This window comes from Monodon monoceros, unplaced genomic scaffold (assembly GCF_005190385.1).
Source record: "Monodon monoceros isolate NGI ecotype Baffin Bay Population unplaced genomic scaffold, NGI_Narwhal_1 Super_Scaffold_11, whole genome shotgun sequence".
Taxonomy (NCBI): domain Eukaryota; kingdom Metazoa; phylum Chordata; class Mammalia; order Artiodactyla; family Monodontidae; genus Monodon; species Monodon monoceros.
Genome location: NW_021703767.1, coordinates 695,309 through 714,503, shown reverse-complemented (window position 1 = coordinate 714,503; position 19,195 = coordinate 695,309). Strand labels below are relative to the sequence as shown.

Sequence of the window (19,195 nt, the reverse complement as noted above, 5' to 3'; positions counted from 1 at the left end):
GTAAAAAAAACAAAAGCCTACCGAACTTAAAACAGTTGAAATCACAAAAAGTATATATTCTGACCAGAGTGAAACTGAACTAGAAATCAGTAACCAAAGGTATCTTAAAATTTTCAAAGTACTTGAAAATCAAAACACGCACCTCTAAATAATGTGGTCAATGTGCTGTATCAAAGGAATTTAGGAAATATTTTGGAATATTGGGAAATAATATAATATATATATAATAAACGCACATCTCTAAATTGGTAGGAATCAAGGAAGTCAGTGTCTCTAGAGAAACCTATGGCATGAAATGCTAACATGAGAAAACGTCTGCAAACAACTATCCAAGTTTTTACCTTAAGGAACTAAAAGAAGAAAAGGCAAGCAGAAGGGAGGGAATAATAAAGCAAGACCAGAAACCAATGAAATTGAAAACAAACTCACTTTTCAAATTGGACAAACTCAGATGAAGAGAGGATGTGAAAGAGAGGGGCAGCTTGGTTGGCCGCGGTTCGCTCTGCTTCCTGGTACTTTTCTGCATCCTTTTGTTGGCCTCACAAGACATGTTCCTTCGTGAGTGTTTCCTCTGCCCTCTCCTGGGAACTGGTGGGTTTGCGAACCAGCCTGAGCCTGGGAGGGAGGAGGGTAAGGTCATGCAGCCTGGACGGGTCCCCAACTGGCCGTGAGGGAGGAGGCCCCTGTGTCCCGGCTCTGCCTGGAAGCTGGGCCTCGTCCTGCCCTCGGCTGTGTGTGTCCCCAGGGAGCCCCTCCCATCCCAACACACAGCAGACCCTCACTGGTGACCAGGTGAATGAACGAGAGTGGATGGGGAGAAATGGAAATATCATCTTGGACGTTCCATGAGTACTTGAGTTTAGAAATCGCTAAATTCTGATTCCAGAATACCCTGTGAGGCCCTAGAAATGGAGCTGGGCTTGGTGTCCACTGCACGTGCTCACCCCGTCTTTAAGTAGGTACTGAATGGGCTTCTGCTCACGGTGGCCCGGGAATGGCGCTGGGAACTGCCGGTTCCGTGTTGAATGGAGGAGATGAACGTGTCCTCTGCCCGCAGGCCGGGGCTGTGGTGGTACGGGGCACAGGAGAGAGGGGGGCGCTAGCGGTTGGGGGTGCAGGTGGAGGCCTGGCAGGGAGTGCCCTCGGCAGAAGGGCCCAGACCCCGGGCTGGCTGGAGCTCAGTCTGTCGCAGGAAGGGAGGCCACCGAGGCTGGGTGGAGGACAGCAGAGTGGAGACCGAGGCAGGCAGTGATCTGTTCATTTCTGTACTTTTGTCATTTCAAGAATGTCGTGTAAGTGGAATCATAGAGTGTGTGACCTTTGGGGACTGGCTTTTTTCACTCAGCCGAATTCTCCGAGGTTCCTCCCATTGCTGAGAGCGTCAGCAGCTTGTTCCGCTTTGTGGCGGAGTAGGCTCCGCGTGTGCGGTCCCTGTCGCGCTGCCCCGGCAGGGATGCACCGTGACTGGCTAACCAGCCACTGGATGAAGGTGCTGCTTCCTGTTTTTGGCAATTACAGATAAAATCACAGCCTTTTGTGAGGGCATAAATTGTTATTGCTCTATAGTAAATGCCCAGGGGTGCCACCACCAAGCCGAATGGTAGTTGCGTGTTTGGTTTTCTAAGAAACTGCCAAACCGTCTTCCAAGTGCTCAGAGGCCGCATCTCCGCAGCATCCGAGTGGCCTGCCCGCCGCTCCGCGTGCTCTCCGGGCTTGGCGTGGCCACTGCTGTTTATTGTGGCCGCTGTGACACGTGAGTGTTGGCCCCTCCCGTGGTGTTAATTTGCATTTCCCTGATGGCTAATGATACTGAACATCTATCTTCTCATGTGCTTGTTCGCCACCTGTTTATCCTCTTTGGTGAAATGTCCATGTCTTGTGCCCATTTTCTAATTGGATTGTTTCGTGTTTACTGTTGAGTTTGATCATTATATATGCTTTAAACTAGTTCTGTGCTGGGTGTGTAGTTTGCAAATATTCTCTCCCAGTCTTGGCTTGTCTTTTCATCCTCTTAATATGTTTTTTGGCAAAGCACAGGTCTTTAGTTTTGACACATCTAATTTATCAGTTTTCCCTTTTGTATATCACGCTTTTAGTGTCAAGTCTAAGAATTCTGCCTTACCGTGGACCCTTAGGATTTTTCCTTTTCTTTTCTGAAAGTTTCGTTGCTTTACATTTTACATTTAAGTCTGTGATCCTTTTTGAATTAATTTTTATATAAGGTATAAAGTTTAGTTCAAAAAGTCCATTTTTGCCTACGGATGTCCAGTTGCTCCAGCACCATGTGTTGAAAAAGCTGTCTTTCCTCCGTTGAACTGCTTTTAGATCTTTGTCAAAAATCAGTTGGGCATATTTGTGTGGGTCTGTTTCTGGGTTCTGTATCTGCTCCATTGGTTTTCTCCACCAACACCACAGGCTTGATTACAGCAGCTGTATAATAAGTCTTGAAATCGGGGAGACCAGTTCCTTCTACTTAATTTTCCTTTGTCAGAATTGTTTTAGCTATTCTAGTTCCTTTGCCTTTCCGTATAGATTTTACAATGATCTTTTCTGTATCTCTGAAATTCTTGCTGGAATTTTAATAGGAATTATGTTAAAGCTGTATGTCAACTTGGAGAGAACTGACACCTTTACTATGATGAGTCTTGCAATCTGTGTTCTGTCTCTCCATTTATTTAGATCTTTAATTTCTTTCAACATTTTGTAGTTCTCAGCATATAAGTCCTACACGTTTTGTTAGATTTACACCTAAGTAGTTCATGTCATCTGCAAATAGGGACAATTTTATCTTTTCCTCTCATTACCTTTCCTGCCTTTTTGAACTGACTGAACTCCCCCGACTGTGTGAGTAATGGCCGTGAAAGGAGAGATGTTGTGACTTGCTCTAAGGGGAAAGGATTTAACCCTAAGTGTGATGTTGGACGAAGGTCTTTTTGTACATGCTCTTTATCGAGTTGAGGAAGTTCCCTTCTATTCCTGTGTTTTTTCCTGAGAGTTTTTATCACGAGTGGGTGTTGAATTTTGTCAAGTGCCTTTCTGCGCAATATAATCCAGTGATATCTTCTTTAGGTCTGTCAATATGATTGATTACACGAGTTGACTTTTAAATACTGCACCAGCCTTGCATCGCTGGAAGAATGGGCATAGTGTATAATTCTTATTGTATACTGATGAATTCTATTTGCTAATGTTTTTAAAGGATTTTTGCACCAATATTCTTGAGGGCAGTTTTCTCCTTTTGTACCGTCTTTTGTACCATCTTTTGTACTGATTTTTGTATCAGGCTAATGCTAGCTTCATCAAATGAATTGGAAACTTATTTCTCTTCTCTTCCGTTTTCTGAAAGAGATTATGTAGAACTGGTATTAATTCTTCTTAAAACTGTTGGTAGAATCCTCTAGTGAAACCATCTGGATCTGGAGAATTTTTGCAGGGGAGTTTTAAGATTATGAACCCAATTTCCTTAACAGTTATGTAGGGCTATTCAAATTATCAGTTTCATATTGGATGAGTTGTGGTAGTTTGTCTTTTTCAAAGAGCAGGTCAGTTTATCTAAGTCAATTTATTTGTGTAGAGCTGTTCTTAGTGTTCCTTTGTTATCCCTTTGATGTATGCAAGGTTCTTAGCAATAGCTCCTGATTCATTCCTTATAATGATGTTTTGTCTTCTTTCTTTGTCAGTGGTCCTAGAAGTCTGTCAATTTTATTGACCTTTTCAAAGAATCAGCTCTTTATTTTATTGATTTTCTCTGGTTTTTCTGTTTCCAACTTTAATTATTTCTGTCTTATTTCCTTCCTTCTGTTTGCTTGAATTTATTTTGTTCTTTTTCCAGATTCCTCAAATGAGAGCTTAGATTATTAGTCTGAGACTTTTTCTCTTTTCTGATATATGTATTTTGTACTATAAATTTCCCTCTAGGCAGTGCTTTAGTTGTGATTTACAATTTTTGATATGTTGTATTTTTTTTCGGGTATGTATTTTTATTCAGGTATACATTATACATTCAGGTCAACATATTTTTATAACCCTTGAGATTGCCTCTTTGACCCGAGGATTATTTAAATGGGTGTTGTTTTAGTTTCCATGTGCTTGGAGATTTTTCTGTTATTTCTATTATTGATTTCTAGTTTGATTCTTTTGTGATCTGAGAACACACCATATGATTTTTTTTTTTTTTTTTTTTTTGCGGTACGCAGGCCTCTCACTGCTGTGGCCTCTCCCGTTGCGGAGCACAAGCTCCGGACGCGCAGGCTCAGCGGCCATGGCTCACGGGCCCAGCCGCTCTGCGGCATGTGGGATCTTCCCGGACTGGGGCACGAACCTGTGTCCCCTGCATCGGCAGGCGGACTCCCAACCACTGCGCCACCAGGGAAGCCCCACACCGTATGATTTTGAGTCTTTTAAATTTGTTGAGGTTTGTCTTATGGCCAAGGATATGTTCTGCCTTGGTATATATTCTGTGTGTGTTCTGCTGGTGCCAGACGTGCTGTAAATGTTGACTAGGTCCAGTTAGTTGGTCGATGGTGGTGTGAGTTCTGTATCCCTGCTGGTTCTCTGCCTAGCTGTTCTTTCAGTTGCTGAGATGGTGTGGAAATCTCCAGCTATAATTGTGGATTTCTGTATTTTTCCTTTCAGTTCTGTCAGTCTTCACATATGTCACTGTCCTAGTGTTGGATTCATACACTTTTAGGATTGCTTGCTATTGCTTCTTCATGGGTTGACTCGTCTTTATATAATGCCTCTCTCCATCTTTGATGATTTTCATTGCTCTGAAGTCAACATTACCTGGTATTACTATAGCCACTCCTGCTTCCTTTTGGTTAGTGGTTGTGTGACACATCTTTTCCGATCAGTTTATTTTCAGTCTGCTTACATCTTTCTATTTGAAGTGAATGAGTTTCTTATCGACAGCATATGGTTGAGTCATTTTTCTTAATCCACTCTGCCATTCTGTTTTTTTAATTGGTAAATTTAGACTATTTACATTTCATGTAATTATTGAGATGTTAGGGCTTCAGTGTGCCATTTCGTTTTTTGTTTTCTGGTTTTTCTCCCTATGTTTTGTTTCTCTGTTTCCTTATTTCCTGCCTTCCTGTGGGTTACTCAACATTTTTTTAATAATTCCATTTTGACTTATTGACAGTGTTTTTGAGTATCCCCTTTGTGCAACTTTTCAGTGTTGCCCAGATATTACATTATATACATATAACATAGGCGCTGTGCTCTTGAAAGGAGGCATTGCCTCCACTTCCTCACCATTACCTCCCACGTCTGCCCTGCCCCCAACTCACTGCCTCCTCCCGATTTCTTTCACAAAAGGAGAAAAGCAGGCCCGGGGTTATGTGGTTGGTTCGTTCCTATTACTGGCAGCCTCCCAGAATTCCTAACAGATCGAGTGGGGGAAGAGTTGGAGTGGGATTATGACCAGTGGCTCCCAAACATGGCCTTGCTCAAAAGGAGTCTGGAGAACCTTAAATGCAGCTTCTAGGACCACCTGGGTCTCCTGAATCGGGCTCTGAGGGGTGGCACACACACACCTCGACTTCAGTGCCAAGGCCTCCATGCTCTGTCATTGTAAGATGGCCAGGTGAGCCCTAGGCCACCAGCTGAGCCTTGGGATACCAGGTGCATCAGTGTCTCCTTTCCCAGACCTGAATCTTGCAGGTACACCACCCTCCTGGGATGGGATGAACTGTGTAGCCACTGCCCTCTGAGCAGTTCTGGGAGTTGGGGCAACAGTCCTTCTCAGAGCTCCCCCCAGGAGCACACACAGCCCCCAAGTGCTGCTGCCTGAGGACTCAGCCTGGCCTGTGACTGACACCCAGAGGGCTCCACATTGGGTGGGGGTGTCTCCTCCCGTTCCTCTGGCTCCTGTCTCACCATAAGGATTCCTTGACAGGCCCATCCCTCCCTCAAAAAGGTGCCCTGTTTACTTCTCTTTGTAGGACAGCACAGTGCCTGGAGCTTAGTAATTGCCCAGGAAATATTTGTTGAATTAACAAAGTTATTTATTACCAATTACCTACGAGGCAAATTTCAACCTGCATCTTGCCTTTATGTGTTCTTGTAGGAAAGGACAGGGGCGGGGAGCAGCCAGCACTGGCTCTGGTACTGGTCTTTGACGCCCTGTCTCCTGTGCCCTATCCAGCAGGGCTGTGCCACAGCGGGGGGGCGGGGGGGGCGTGTGGCTTCACCAGGCAAGCGTCCCTGGAGGGGCCATCAGAGGCGTTCTCAGGAGTCTTCCTGTTGGGCTGCTGAGCGGCAGGATAGCCTTCTGCAGTGACCAGGCACTTGGCATCACAGGTAACTTCACCTCCTGCCAGCTTCCTAAATGCAGCTTCAGCAGTTTACCCAGAGCCACCCATTGATGCTGACTTCCTAAATCCACCAGGAGTTTTAAGTGAAAAGTAAATGAGTGTATTTTACACACGTGAACAGAATCTGTACATGTGATGATTATAAAGTTAGCATGTCGAATAGCCCTTATGTTTGCTTCCCGAATGGACACCGAGAGGTGGTGGCTGGTAGGGGGCAGCAGAGTCGAGGCCGGAAAGCTCAGAGGCGCTGCGGGGCCAGCGGAGCGGGAGAGGGGCATACTCGTCAGATGCAGGCACGCTCCACAACTGCCAGCGACGGCAGCACAGACGCCACGCCCTCTGTGTGTGTTTCCTTTGACTGGAGAAGAGTCCACTCACACAGCCTGGGTATGTTTAGAAATCGTCAGGATTCTGCCGTCCACCCCATCCTGCCCAGATCTGAGTGGGGGGACTGTCGGCCGGGCTCGGCGGGGCTCCTCCAGACTGAGGCTGGTCTTTTCTGCAGGCGGGCTCCGCAGCCTGGACCAGCTGCGCAGCGAATGTGAGGCTCCATCTGCTCCCCTAGTGTCACGTCAGCCCGTTTTCCCTCCCAAGGGAATCGCAGCGCCCCCGGGAGACCCGCTCACCCCGCCGCTCGCCTGGACCTTAGTCTCCCCACCAAAGTGCAAGCGGCAGGACTTGGAAATGGCCGCAGACATGTGTTGCTGGACGTGCCCCTCGGCTCTGAGTGTACACCCATCTGTGGCCCCAACGTCCTTGAGGGAAGGACACGAGGTTTTATATAGACACAGGGGATTGCAGTGTCACAAAACCTGCCTCCATCCCCCCAGATCTCCCCAGCCTGGCATCCTGGGGCAGATGCCCTTGAAAACCAGGGGGCTCTCTTACACGTGGATGTAGCACGTGGCTGCTTCTGCCCTGCCTGGGCGTTGAGGCCAGCTCCTGGCCCTGGTTCCCCCGGTGACCTCAGTGCAGGACCCACACCAGGGCAGCCGGAGTCCTTCCTCGGGACGCCACAGATGTGGACTGAGTGTCCCTTCCCGGTGCTGGGTGACATCGGCTGAGGACACTGGGATCTGTGGCAGGGCGCCTGCAGGCTTTCTGCACAGGAGAGATCAGAGCAAATGTGAGACCTGGGCTGCGGGGGGAGGGCTGCGGGTTCCCATCCCGGGCCTTGTCCCTGCGGCCACCCTTTCCTTAACTCTAGCCTCAGGCTTTGCGTCAGCGGGACGAGGTGACTCGTGTCCTCCAGCCGAGGAGCCAAGCAAGGCAGTCGAAATGGATTTGTGTCTCCCGTGCACTGGAAGCGGGTGGTCAGATTTGGATGATTTCCTTATAGATGGGACTGAACCGAGGAGGGCACCCTGGCCACGTGCAGGATCCCGCCCGTGAAATCGGGAAGAATCGTGTGGCTCAGAGACAGGCCGGGCCTTCAGGTTGGTCTGAGGCAGTGCCTAGATCTCCTCCACCCTTGGCTGGTGGGTGTTGGCTGTGCTGCCCCCGGAAGTGACCAGGTGCCGCCGGCACTCACTCTGTGACCCACACGGGAAGCGCTCTCGTCACTGTCACACGGTGTCAGGGCTGCATTCCACTGCCTGGCCCTCGACCCAGAAACGATGACAGTTATACAACCAGGGGACACGGACACTGATGTCATCGTTATGACTTTACAGCCTGTGTTCAGGAAGCAAGAGGAAGGTCGAGTGTGTTCACTGGAGACGTGATGACACAGAAAAGGACGCGTGCCAGGCTTCTGGGGGTGACACTGCAGGATCCGAGATGCCAAGTGCACTGGATGGTCAACAGCAGAGCGGCCCATCCAGTGAGTCAGAGGAGAAATGGCACCTCACGGAGTGAGACTCAGGGACAGAGGGCAGAGCCTGACATGCCTGCAGATGGAGGCCCTCCCTGCGCAGGGAGCAGAATATATACTCGAGCAAACAATGGCTGCAATTTTCCGAATTTGATGAAAATTCTAAGACTGCAGATCCAAGAAGTTCAGTGAAGCCCCAAGAAGAAAAACACAAGGCACAGCATAATAACATAATTGCTCAGAGCCAGTGATTAAGAGAAACACCTTTAAATATGCTAGAGAAAAGGAGGTTACGTTCAGAGGACAAAAGGGAGACTGCCGTAGACCCCTCCGGACACAGTGCGGTGAGGAGGGAAGGGCAGCACGGCCCACCTGGAATTCTGCACCAGGTGAGGCAGGCTTCAAAAGAAGGTGACTGTCCAGACACACCCAAAGCTGAGAGAACTCATCACCAGCAAACCTGCCCCACACAAATATTAAGGGAAATTCTCACAGTAGAAGAAAAATGATAGCAGAGCTACATGGTTGAGCATGAAAGACACTTTTGTTATTATCCAAATCCCTTTATTGGGATCAATCCCTAATTGATCCCTTTATTGGGATCAATCCCTAATTGACTGTTTAAATTTCAAAAATAAAGTACTGTAGGATCTATAACATAGGTGGAACTAAAATGTGTGGCAGTAACAGGGCAAAGGCCGAGAGGAGAAAGGAGAACACGCTGCTGTCGGGTTGTCCTGCACCCGTCAGGCGGCGACGCCACAGCTCACGGGCTGAGTCAGGTTAGAGGTCTGTGCCTAAGCCCTGAAGCCACTGCCTGGGTGACAAAACCCAGAGTGGAGACTAGTAAGTGAATGAAGGAGACGAGGTGGAATCACAAAGTGTATGCAATTAATCCAAAATGTGGCAGAGGAAACATAGACACGGGGGAACGAAGAACAGATGGTGAAAGCAGAAAACAAATAGTGGAATGATAGACCTAAACTCAACCGTATCAACAATCACTGTGAATAGTCCTAACACCCCCAATTAAAAGGCAGATTGTTGAAAAAGATTAAAAAGTTTCTTGGAGGCAACTATATGTTGCCTACAAGAAACTCACTTTGAACATAAAGACACAAATAAATTAAAAATAAGAGGTGGAAGAAGAGACACCATGCTAACCCTAATCAGTAGTAAGGTCGGGCGTCTGTATTAACGTCAAAGTAGATTTCAGAGCCAAGAATATTACCAGAGATAAAGAAGGACCTTCCATAATGGTAAAGGGCTCAATTCATCCACAGAACATAACAATGCTAGATGTTACGATGCTAACGATGGAGCTTAAAATACATGAAGCAAAAAAAGATAGAACTGCAGGAGAAACAGACAAATCCACAATCACAGTCAGAGACGTCAGCATCCCTACTCAATATTGGGATAAACGGACAGAAAAGCATGCCCAGCCGTCTAGCTCTAGTGACATCTGTAGAACATCCCACCCAGTCACACAAGATAGACCACGTTCTGGTCCATAAGCAATTCTCAATCAATTTAAAATATCTCAAGTATTACAAAATATGCTGTCTAACTTTAATGGAATTAAATTTGAAATCAACAGAAGAAAGCTATCTAGAAAATCTCCAAATATTTGAAAACTCGATAACACACGTCAAAATATCCCACGAATCAAAAAAGAAATCAAAAGAGAAATTAAGTCTTTTGAAATGAGTGGACAAAAAGCACAAATATAAAACTTTGTGGGATGCAACGAAAGCCACATGTAGAGAGAAATTTATAGAACTAAACATTGTATTAGGCCAAAAGTAAGATTTTAAATCCATGCCACCAGCTTCTTCCTCAAGACACTAGAAAAGAGGAATAAATCGTGGACCCTGCCCCTGTGTCAGGACTTGGTAACAAATGGGGTGGGTCGGCGGACCATGTCTGCTTCTCCTCTTCCTCTCATCAAGTGGAGTAAAATACATTAAATCCCCAGCATGAGGAGGACAGAAGGAGGAGTCCTCGCTGGCGAGAGGGATCTTCCGGTTTCTGGACACCAAGTGTGGGGAGGAGTGAGTCTCAGGAGAGGCTTTTCCTGATGAACTGGCCGCCTGGCTGGGTGTGGACGGCTGTACCCACAGGAGTGCAGCTGCTGCTTCCTGCAGAGCGTCCCTGGCAGCCACAGAGGTGGGAAGCAGGCCCAGCACACTTGGGGTGGCCTCTGATGGGAGGTGTCCCGGGTCCTGGCGGGATGGCCAGAGGATGCCCCCACCTTCCCGGCACCCCTCGCCTGCCATCTCAGGGTGGGTTCTTCAGGGTCGGGGGTACTGAGTCCGGTTGACCTGAACAGCCCCTGGGGCTGCTTCTGTGGCCAGGGTCCACAGAGGCCTGGGATGCCCACTCGTGGCCACGTGAAGCAGGCCGGCGCTCACTGGCCCGTGTGACTGATGGTGGCTGACAGCCTGCAGCCTGGAGCGCCCCTGGCGCTCACTGACCCACTTTCTCCACCGTGGGCTGGAAACATTTACATAACAGATGGCCCCAGACCCTGGAGGAGATGTTTCTAATTAAAAAGGAGGCGCGGCGTCCCCGCCTGGACCCCCCCACCGTCCGGTTCATCGGTGCAGGTACCTTAGCCTTGGCACGCACCCTGAGCTTAGGCAGGGCTTTGCAGGGCTGCTGCAGGGTGTCTGCGTGGCAGGGAGCCGTGTCTATTTGGTGCCACTCTGATCGTTTGAACTCGGGCCTGGACCCTGTGCGGACCTTGGGCGGGGGCCTCTTGGCTTTGTCCTCCACACAGTCAGGCTGAGTCACCTGCACACGCGCCTCGCTCTCCAGCCGTCCTCAGGTCCGCTACTGTGACCATTCCTTGCCTGTAAATCTTAAAACGGAGCCTAAATGTTGCCTGGAGGGCGAAGTGCTGAACCGATACACTGCAGAAATTATACAATAAGCGGACCCGTGCTATGGGATGTAAAGCATTTTCTGAAAACTTTCTAAAGGGGAACTCTCAGCTGTTTGGCCGTTTAGTTAATAGAGACTGAATCCACTTTAGAACGAGAATAACTAAGGAATCTCGACTCTAGACATAAAGGGAACACAGATCTGTAATCTCCTGGCTTTTTAAGGGCGAAGGGGAGGATTCTGGCACCAGCGTGGTGGGAAATGGGCAGACCCAAGGTGACAGCAGAGCAGAAACTCCCCAGACACACAGGGGTCCCCAGGCTTGCTGGTCACCCCTTTTCCCCTCCAGAGGCTGAGGGAGCTGGTCCGGGGTCCCTCATCACAGAGGTGACACTGAGGCCCAGGACCATGCGTTAGTCAGCACTGATGCCAGGTCACTCGCTGGCGGGCTTTCCCTGAGGCCCATCCCCCCTGCCATGTACCCCAGGCCCCCACAGGTGCCACACCTTGAGTGCCGGGACCAGCCCTTCCTCGCGCTGACTGGGGTGCCCAGGAAGCCTCTGCCTTTCCCCAGCAGCGATGCTGAAGGCGGCAGCCCACCGACCCACCCACCCGCCCAGGCCCGGTCGTACAGGCCCGGTCACCTGACGTGTGCCTTCCCTTGCCAGGTGACACCATCTGGGCCCCATCTGTCCTTCCTCACGGCACCCTCGGCACCTTGAGCCACCACCCCCAGCTACATTTTGGAAGAAAGATGGAGTCCAAGGTCTCAGAAGGTGGCCTGAACGTGACGCTGACCATCCGCCTGCTGATGCACGGAAAGGTATGGGGGCGGGAGAGGGGAGGGGAGGCACGCCCCCCGCAGGGGTCTCCGTTTCACATGAGGCCTTTTAAATTCTAAGCAATCTCCAACTCCAAATGACGTTTCTCCCAGAACCTTTCGAGGCTGAGCTGCCCGCCTGCTGCCCCATCCCCTATGCCCTAGTGTGTATTTTCTACACGCGAGGGCATTCTCCTCCAGGACACTAACACTGATGCACACGTGCCGGCCAGGTGGCTAGGGCCCCACTCAAGTGCACCGGTCATCCCAGGGCTGCCCTTCAGACAGGCACTCCCCACGCTTCCTTTGCCTTTTGCTTTGAAAGCAAAGTTCCCACCCAGTTCTTTTGTAGAAAGAATGTCCCTCACTTTGGCTTTTTCTGACGTTTCCTCACCATTGGCAGGAGTGTCACAGAAGCTTTCCTATGAGGTAGTCCAGATTTCAGGGTGTCACTTGGTGGGGGGCACCTGCTGGGCATCTCCCCAACTCCTCTTCCACAGTCATCAGGGCGTCTTTGCTGGCGGGTACTTAGGTGCTGCGTGAACGTCCTGTGTGCCACCCTTGCTTCATTCATGGCTTCCTGGACGCAGGGTTTGCTGTTTTGTTCACATCACCCCCCACGCTGTCCCCACACTGTCCCCGCACTGTCCCCACACTGTCCCCGTGCTGTCCCCACACTGTCCCCGCGCTGTCCCCACGCTGTCCCTGCACTGTCCCCGCACTGTCCCCACGCTGTCCCTGCACTGTCCCCACACTGTCCCCGCACTGTCCCCGCACTGTCATTATTAGTTTTGATGCTCACATTGTCCCTGACTTGGCGTGGTTGCCCCACCAAGCTGGCGTGTGTCCTCCTGGGGGGCCCCACCGTTCTGACTGCACATCCTCTCTGCACACCACTGTTGCTCATCCTTACTTTCCTGCTGGTCCTGGAATCAGCCGTTTCTGTAGAGAACCCAACTCTCTTGAGTGGAGGATGGTGGGATGGTGTTAGAGCCCAGAGGTGGGCACATGGGGTACTCACGGCTTTGGGGCTACTGTGGGCCCCAGACAGAGCTAGGGAATATGTGTTTGTGTGTGTGCATGCACGCGTGCGCTTGTGTGTGTGGGTGTGTGTAGAATCATACACACCTATGTCTGCGCACATTTGCATATTTATCTCTAAACTGGGCTCCCTGAGTTCACACCCCCTATTCCAGTCCAATAGCACAGGGTTCATCCTGGCTCCTCTGTCTGGTGTTTGTACCATGAGAAACCCAGGGGACGGTAGAGGCTGGCATAGTGCCTGGGGCACTGCCCTCCCTAGATTTCCGGAAGCTGGTGCTCACACCTAGAGCCTCCCCTTCCGTGATGGAGGGATGCTGACGCCTTTGCCGCTCCCAGGGTGGGTGGCATTTGGTCAGGTTGTCCGGAGCTGGGTGTGTACCGTGGAGGACAGTCTGAGGTCGGATGCACGGCCCCACCTCCAGCAGCTGCCACAGCAAGCACCAAACCCTGCCCCTGGGAGGCGAGGCGGCCTGACTGCCGGAGGGGCCGCCACCCCGCGCCCGGCTGCCCTTTGCTGCACACGGCCCTCCTGGCCTCGCGGAACTGAGGCATTTCCCCAGGACACTGTGATCGCTGAGGGCTTCACTGTAGTAAGGAAGATGAGTTTGATTGTGGAAGCTGCTCTCTGCAGCTAGAAGCAGGCTGGCCACGCCTCCCTGAGGTGCCATGGCGGAGCCTTGTGGGTCTGTCCCAGGCAGGGAGGTGCTGCGACGGGCAGTCCTGGCCGGGAGCGCGTCTGAACCATTGCGGGCCCCGGGCTTTAGAACCATGGCGGTGTGCTCAAGAGTCTTTCAATGTTCTACCTTTTTTTAAAAAAGTCAAAGAGCAATAGCAGCGCTAAATCACAGAATCACTGGGGGAGATTTTATCTCTCATCCATTTCTTGCAGGGTTTCCTTGAGGCCTTAAGTGCACAGGTGATACCTGTTGACATGTTTATCTGGAAAGCAGCTGGCCATTCTCTTTCTCTTTGTCTGTCTGTCGGTCAGAGGCAGGGCAGCCTGCCTGCCCGTTCCCTCCTGACCGTCCAGTCTCCCTTCCTCACTCATGACTCGGAAGCTGGACGGCCTCGCGGCGCCTGTCACAGGATTTATGCTCCTTCTGCTCTATGACATCATCTTTCTGTGATTCTTTTCCTACAGGAAGTTGGCAGCATCATCGGGAAGGTAATTATTTTTTTTATTTTTATTTTTTTGGCTGCCTCGGGTCTTCGTAGCTACGCGCAGGCTGTCTCTAGTTGCGGTGAGCGGTGGCTTCTCTTGTTGCAGGGCACGGGCTCTAGGCGCGCAGGCTTCAGTAGTTGTGGCACGTGGGCTCAGTAGTTGTGGCTCGCGGGCTCTAGAGCGCAGGCTCAATAGCTGTGGCGCACGGGCTTAGTTGCTCCGCGGCATGTGGGATCTTCCCAGACCAGGGCTCGAACCCGTGTCCCCTGCATTGGCAGGCGGATTCTTAACCACTGCACCACCAGGGAAGTCCCAGGAAGGTAATTATTGAGTGAACTCTGCCTCTACCGGGGTATCTCAGAGGCACAGTGAGGTGTGGACCAGCCCTGTGCAGGGGGTGAACCGCGCACGGTGCGGGATCCCGCGCACGGTGGGGATCCCGCTGGAATCCTGCCCCGTCGCCTTCAGGCTGCACCCCTATGAGGCTGGTCGCAGAGCTTCCCGTTCTCCAGCCCTGTGGGAGCTGGGGAGTCACCCCCCGAGGCAGCCCTGCTGCCCACCTGCCCTGGTGGCCAGTCATTCCTCCCGGGTTTGAGAGCTCAGGACCAATTCCCACGTGCATTCCTGGGAGCAGTCTCCCACCTCCGGCCTGAATGGTGGTGAGTCCATTCTCAAAGAAACGTTCCCCTGGGGAAAGTGAGCACTGGTTTGGAAGCTGGGTGTGTGTAGGAGAGAGGTGGGCCAGGACCCTGCACCCCCATTCCTTGCGACCGTCTCTGGCTTCGCTGGTCCCTCGTGGTCCCTGAATTGTGGGGGAGCCCCCGGAGCTCAGAGTCAGGCTTCTTTTCACAAGTTCTTCATGGGATCGCCCGAGGACCTGGTCCCTGCTTTGCCGGCGGTGAGGCTGGGGGACGGGTGCAAACCCGCCCCGTGGAGCAGGTGCCCAGGCCAAACGTGGAGCTGCATTGGGTCCCTGGGGCCAGGTCTGCCCAGCCCACAGCCTGTGCCCTGGGCGAGGTGGCGGGCCGACTGGGGAGTCACGCATGTCAGGCCTGGAGCCAACCTTCGAGGGCTGGGGCGCCCAGCCTCCTGTGCTTGTGGTGGAAGCCCGAGTGACCCCCTCCCTTGTCTGAACTTTTGTTCCAGAAAGGAGAGACCGTGAAGAAGATGCGTGAAGAGGTGAGTTGGCGCCCTGAGCCGCGTACTGTTTCTGGGAGGGCAGGAGGGAGGAGGCCAGGGCCTCCTAGCAGCTCTGTGCCCAGCCCCACGCGGCCGGGACCCACCAGGAGCCCCGCATGGCAGGGATGTGAGCGAGGGGTGGCCATGCGGAGCCCCGAAGCGCACACCAGCAGTTCAGGTGCCCTCCCAGTCACGACCGGGCCACAGCCAGCACAGTAGGACAGGACCAGCCATCGGTGCTGAGGCTCGGGTGCCACCAGCCTGCACGAGTCCCTGGTGGTCAGTAGGCCCTAGGATCCAGCCTACTGCCGGCCCCAAGGCTTTAATCCAGTTTCTGGGGTCTGCGTATCTCCCTCCCAGAGTGGGGCAAGGATCAACATCTCGGAAGGAAACTGCCCAGAAAGAATCGTGACCATCACGGGCCCAACAGACGCCATCTTCAAGGCCTTTGCCATGATCGCCTACAAGTTTGAGGAGGTAAGGGGCGCCCCTGGGGAGCCCTGTCCCAGAAGAGGGGACCTCTCAGCCCCTCTGCCTCCTCTGCCTCCCCGGGGACTGCCCCCTCCGGTCCACCTGGTGACAGACCAGGGTCCCTCCTCCCCCAAGGCCCCCCTCCCTCACTGAGCAGTCCCTCGGGGCCTGCCCCCAGACCACGAGTCCTCAGGGAAGGCCTGGCACCAGCAGTGAGGCGGCCACGTCCAGGCCTCAGCCCTGTCCACAGCAGCTGACCCCCAGTGTGTTTAGCTTGGCTCAGATGTGGATGGACAAAGGGAGAGCCAGGCCCGGGAAACCTACGCGCATTTGTGTGTCTGTGCGCCTTTGTGTGCGTCTGTCAATGAGTCTGACCTTAAGCTTTTTATGTGTTCCGGAGATTTCTGAAATTGCTGAAAGTTATCTGGAGATGCATTTGGTGTCTTTACTGGAAGGGTGATCAAGCCGGGGAGTAGGTCCTTCTGTCAAATGGATCCCCCTCTGTCCAAGCCCCTCTCTGCCCGCCAGGCCTTAGGGACAGAGGTCGGACCCTGAGTCCAGGCACCCTGGGCGTCTGCGCCCCACCCTGCGGCAGCAGCGCGACTGCACAGATGTGCACGCCTGGGGGTCCCCTTGTGTTCTCCAGCCGCCCCCCCTCGTCCCCTGAGCCTGGCCCGGCCTCGCAGCCCCTGTGAGCAGCCCAGCCCGGCCACCGTGTCCTCCCGCTGTTCACCCTCAGCCGTTTGCCATCGTGCTTCTGCCTCCCCCTCGTCCTCGTCTCCCCCACCCCTGACAGGGAGCCTGCTAGGCTCTCGTGGCCGACGCACGTGCCTCTCCCTCCCCAGGACATCATTAACTGCATGACCAACAGCCCGGCCACCAGCAAGCCCCCGGTGACGCTGAGGTTGGTGGTCCCCGCCAGCCAGTGCGGGTCCCTGATCGGCAAAGGCGGCTCCAAGATCAAGGAGATCAGGGAGGTAACGAGCCCTCCCCGCCCGGGAGCCGAGCGCCAGGCAGTCAGGATGTCCCTAGAGCAGAGCACTAGCCGGGTCCCTGCAGACCCTGCAGCACAGAGCTTGCGGCAGGGGAGGGACGAGCCACAAGGCAGAGTGACCGTGGGAGCCCCCGCTGTGGGCGTCACGCAGAGGAGCCCAGGCCTGACTCCTGGGACGTGGCCGTGGCACCCCTCCACCCAGTCCTGGGCTCCAGGGCACGGGCTCTGCTCCCCAGGAGGCCCCTGCTCCCACTGCCAGGCCCCGTTTCCTGAGAGTCGCTGAGCCGTCCCAGCTGGGGTGGGGCTTGCCTGAGGGACCCACCTTACCTTCACAAGTTGCTCTCCCAAGGAAAGCCCGAGGCCTTCCCTTCCCCAAAGGATGGCAGCCCCCAGGCTTGATTCCTTCCAGGAAAGACGGCCACTCGCTTTAGGCCCTGTGACTGGGATCCATCTTTCTCTGTGACCTCAAACTCCACAGAGAGAGAGAATTCCACATATTTGAAAAAAACTCTGCCTCCTGAGATGCCGCTCCCGCACCCAGCGTCGCCCGCCCTGCTCCAGGTCCGCGGTGCCCTGGCAGCGGCGGGCTGAGCTGGATGGGGCTGCCCCAGGGGCTCCAGATGGAGCGTGCAGAGGGCATGGGGGGGTGACCTGGGGCAGCGTCGGGGGGTGTCTCAAGGCGCGCTGTGCCCTCGATGCCCCCGGGGGCACCCAGGAAGTGCCGCTGCAATGCACACTGCCCCACTCGGTGGGGCCCCTTCCAACGTCTGGTCTCTCCAGTCCACAGGTGCCCAGGTCCAGGTGGCCGGGGACATGCTGCCCAACTCCACAGAGCGGGCAGTGACCATCTCGGGGACCCCCGACGCCATCATCCAGTGTGTCAAGCAGATCTGTGTGGTCATGCTGGAGGTACAGTCTGTCCACAAGTCCAGGGCTCCTCGCCAGCCTGCCCCTCACTCCGTGCCGGCCGGGGCTTCTGAGCGTCGGAGGCCTTGGGGCCCTGAGGCTTCATGTGGTCAGGGCCGCGTGAGGGCGGGCCTCAGGGACGGCCTGAGTGAGAGCTGTGCTGGGGTGCAGGCTCCGTGGGAGGGCAGCCGCCGGCTCCGGCCACCTCGGGTGGGTCGGTCATCTTCACTGGGGACCTGGGGGGTGAACGGAGAATGTGGGGAGCGTGAGCCCCTCCCCTCATTTCTGGAGTTGGATAAAGGTTTAGCAGTCCGTGGTGTGAGGGGCATTCAGCAAAGGGTCAGTCCTTAAAAGTGGTGCAGGTGTGCCCTGGGGCCAGGTCTGGGCTGGAGATGCAGATGGAGTGAAGAGGCCCACGCCATGGACAGGACCCCACTGCGTGGGCCCAGCCTGCGGGCATCAGAGACGCCGCCGAGGTACAATGGGCAGGACTTAGGAAAAGCACACGAAAACGCCCCAACTTTGAAGACAGAAAGAAGTAAACAAAAGGATTAACCAAAGGAGAAGCAAGGAAGGCACAGCTGAGCAGGAAAAGCCTCTCTTTAAAATCTGAGGGAAAAAAACCCAAGACTGAAGTTTCAATCAATACCCAAACTGCTGCAAGATTAATTGAAGCTATCAATAATAGTTGCTGGTCTTTCTTAAGCTAAAATCAAGTCATCGTGCCTCAAACGAAAGGTTTCAATACCTGTGCTGGTGGCCCGGCCCCCTGGGCCCTCCTCCCCCCATGCCCAAAGCAGTCTCCCCCAGGAATTAGCCTCGGTGGGGGGGGCAGCAGTGGGTTCTCCCTCTTTTGTACTTGACTTGGTGTTAAAGCACCATGTCCAACTCCTTAGAAAAAAATTTGTATCGCTTTTATTTTCCTGAAGTATGATGTTGGGAAATCAAAAATATTTTTCTAGATATTTTGTTCTGAAGCTCTCCCCACACGCTGGTCACGGTGAGGATCTGTGTCCTCTTCAGTCCCGGCGCTGGGACCGCGAGGGGCCGTGAGGGTGGGTAGCAAGCAGGGCCCGGCACCCCTAGTGTGGCAGATGCCCAAGCGGCCTGGTGGGTGGCAGTGCCCGGGCGAGGCGGGGTGACGTGAACCGCTCCAGGAGGGACGCCGCCTCTGATGTCCCCGACGAGGTCAGAACAGGACATGTGGGCTCCTCAGGACCCCTCCCACGTGGCCTTGCTTGTGCCACGTTTGTGGTCAGACGTGACCCCACAGGAGAGCTTGACCCCGTTGGCTGTGGGGCGCTGGTGCCCCCAGGGCTGTGAAACGGTGAACGCTGAAGCACATGGGCAGGAGTGATCGGTCCTCGAGGGACAGGGACGAAGCCTCCTGCCATTGGTGTCACAAAGCCCCCGGAGGCCAGAGCAGCCACTTATGAGGGAGGAAGCATCACCGCAGCTAGGAGCCCCTGGTCCGATGTTAAATGAAGAGTGACTGGAGTTTCGGCCTCTGGGGTGGGGGGCTCCGCCCATGAAATCACTACCAAGGGAGGGAGGGGCTGCTCAAGGAGTGGCGGGTCGGTGGAGAGCGCGAGGGTCGGGGCTG

The 19,195-nt window shown here is 53.5% G+C and overlaps 1 protein-coding gene across 7 annotated transcripts in view; it reads left to right on the top strand.

Annotated features, from left to right (window-relative positions):
• PCBP3 (poly(rC) binding protein 3) overlaps positions 1-19,195 on the top strand; it is a 213,571-nt gene that overhangs the window by 174,168 nt on the left and 20,208 nt on the right. For all 7 annotated transcript variants that reach the window (XM_029214237.1, XM_029214236.1, XM_029214233.1 and 4 more), the window contains 6 exons: positions 11,685-11,839; positions 14,022-14,045; positions 15,189-15,221; positions 15,582-15,698; positions 16,538-16,669; positions 17,467-17,595. In XM_029214237.1, coding sequence (XP_029070070.1) covers positions 11,685-11,839; positions 14,022-14,045; positions 15,189-15,221; positions 15,582-15,698; positions 16,538-16,669; positions 17,467-17,595 — 590 coding nt within the window. Of the gene's footprint in view, positions 1-11,684; positions 11,840-14,021; positions 14,046-15,188; positions 15,222-15,581; positions 15,699-16,537; positions 16,670-17,466; positions 17,596-19,195 lie in introns of those variants that run through there.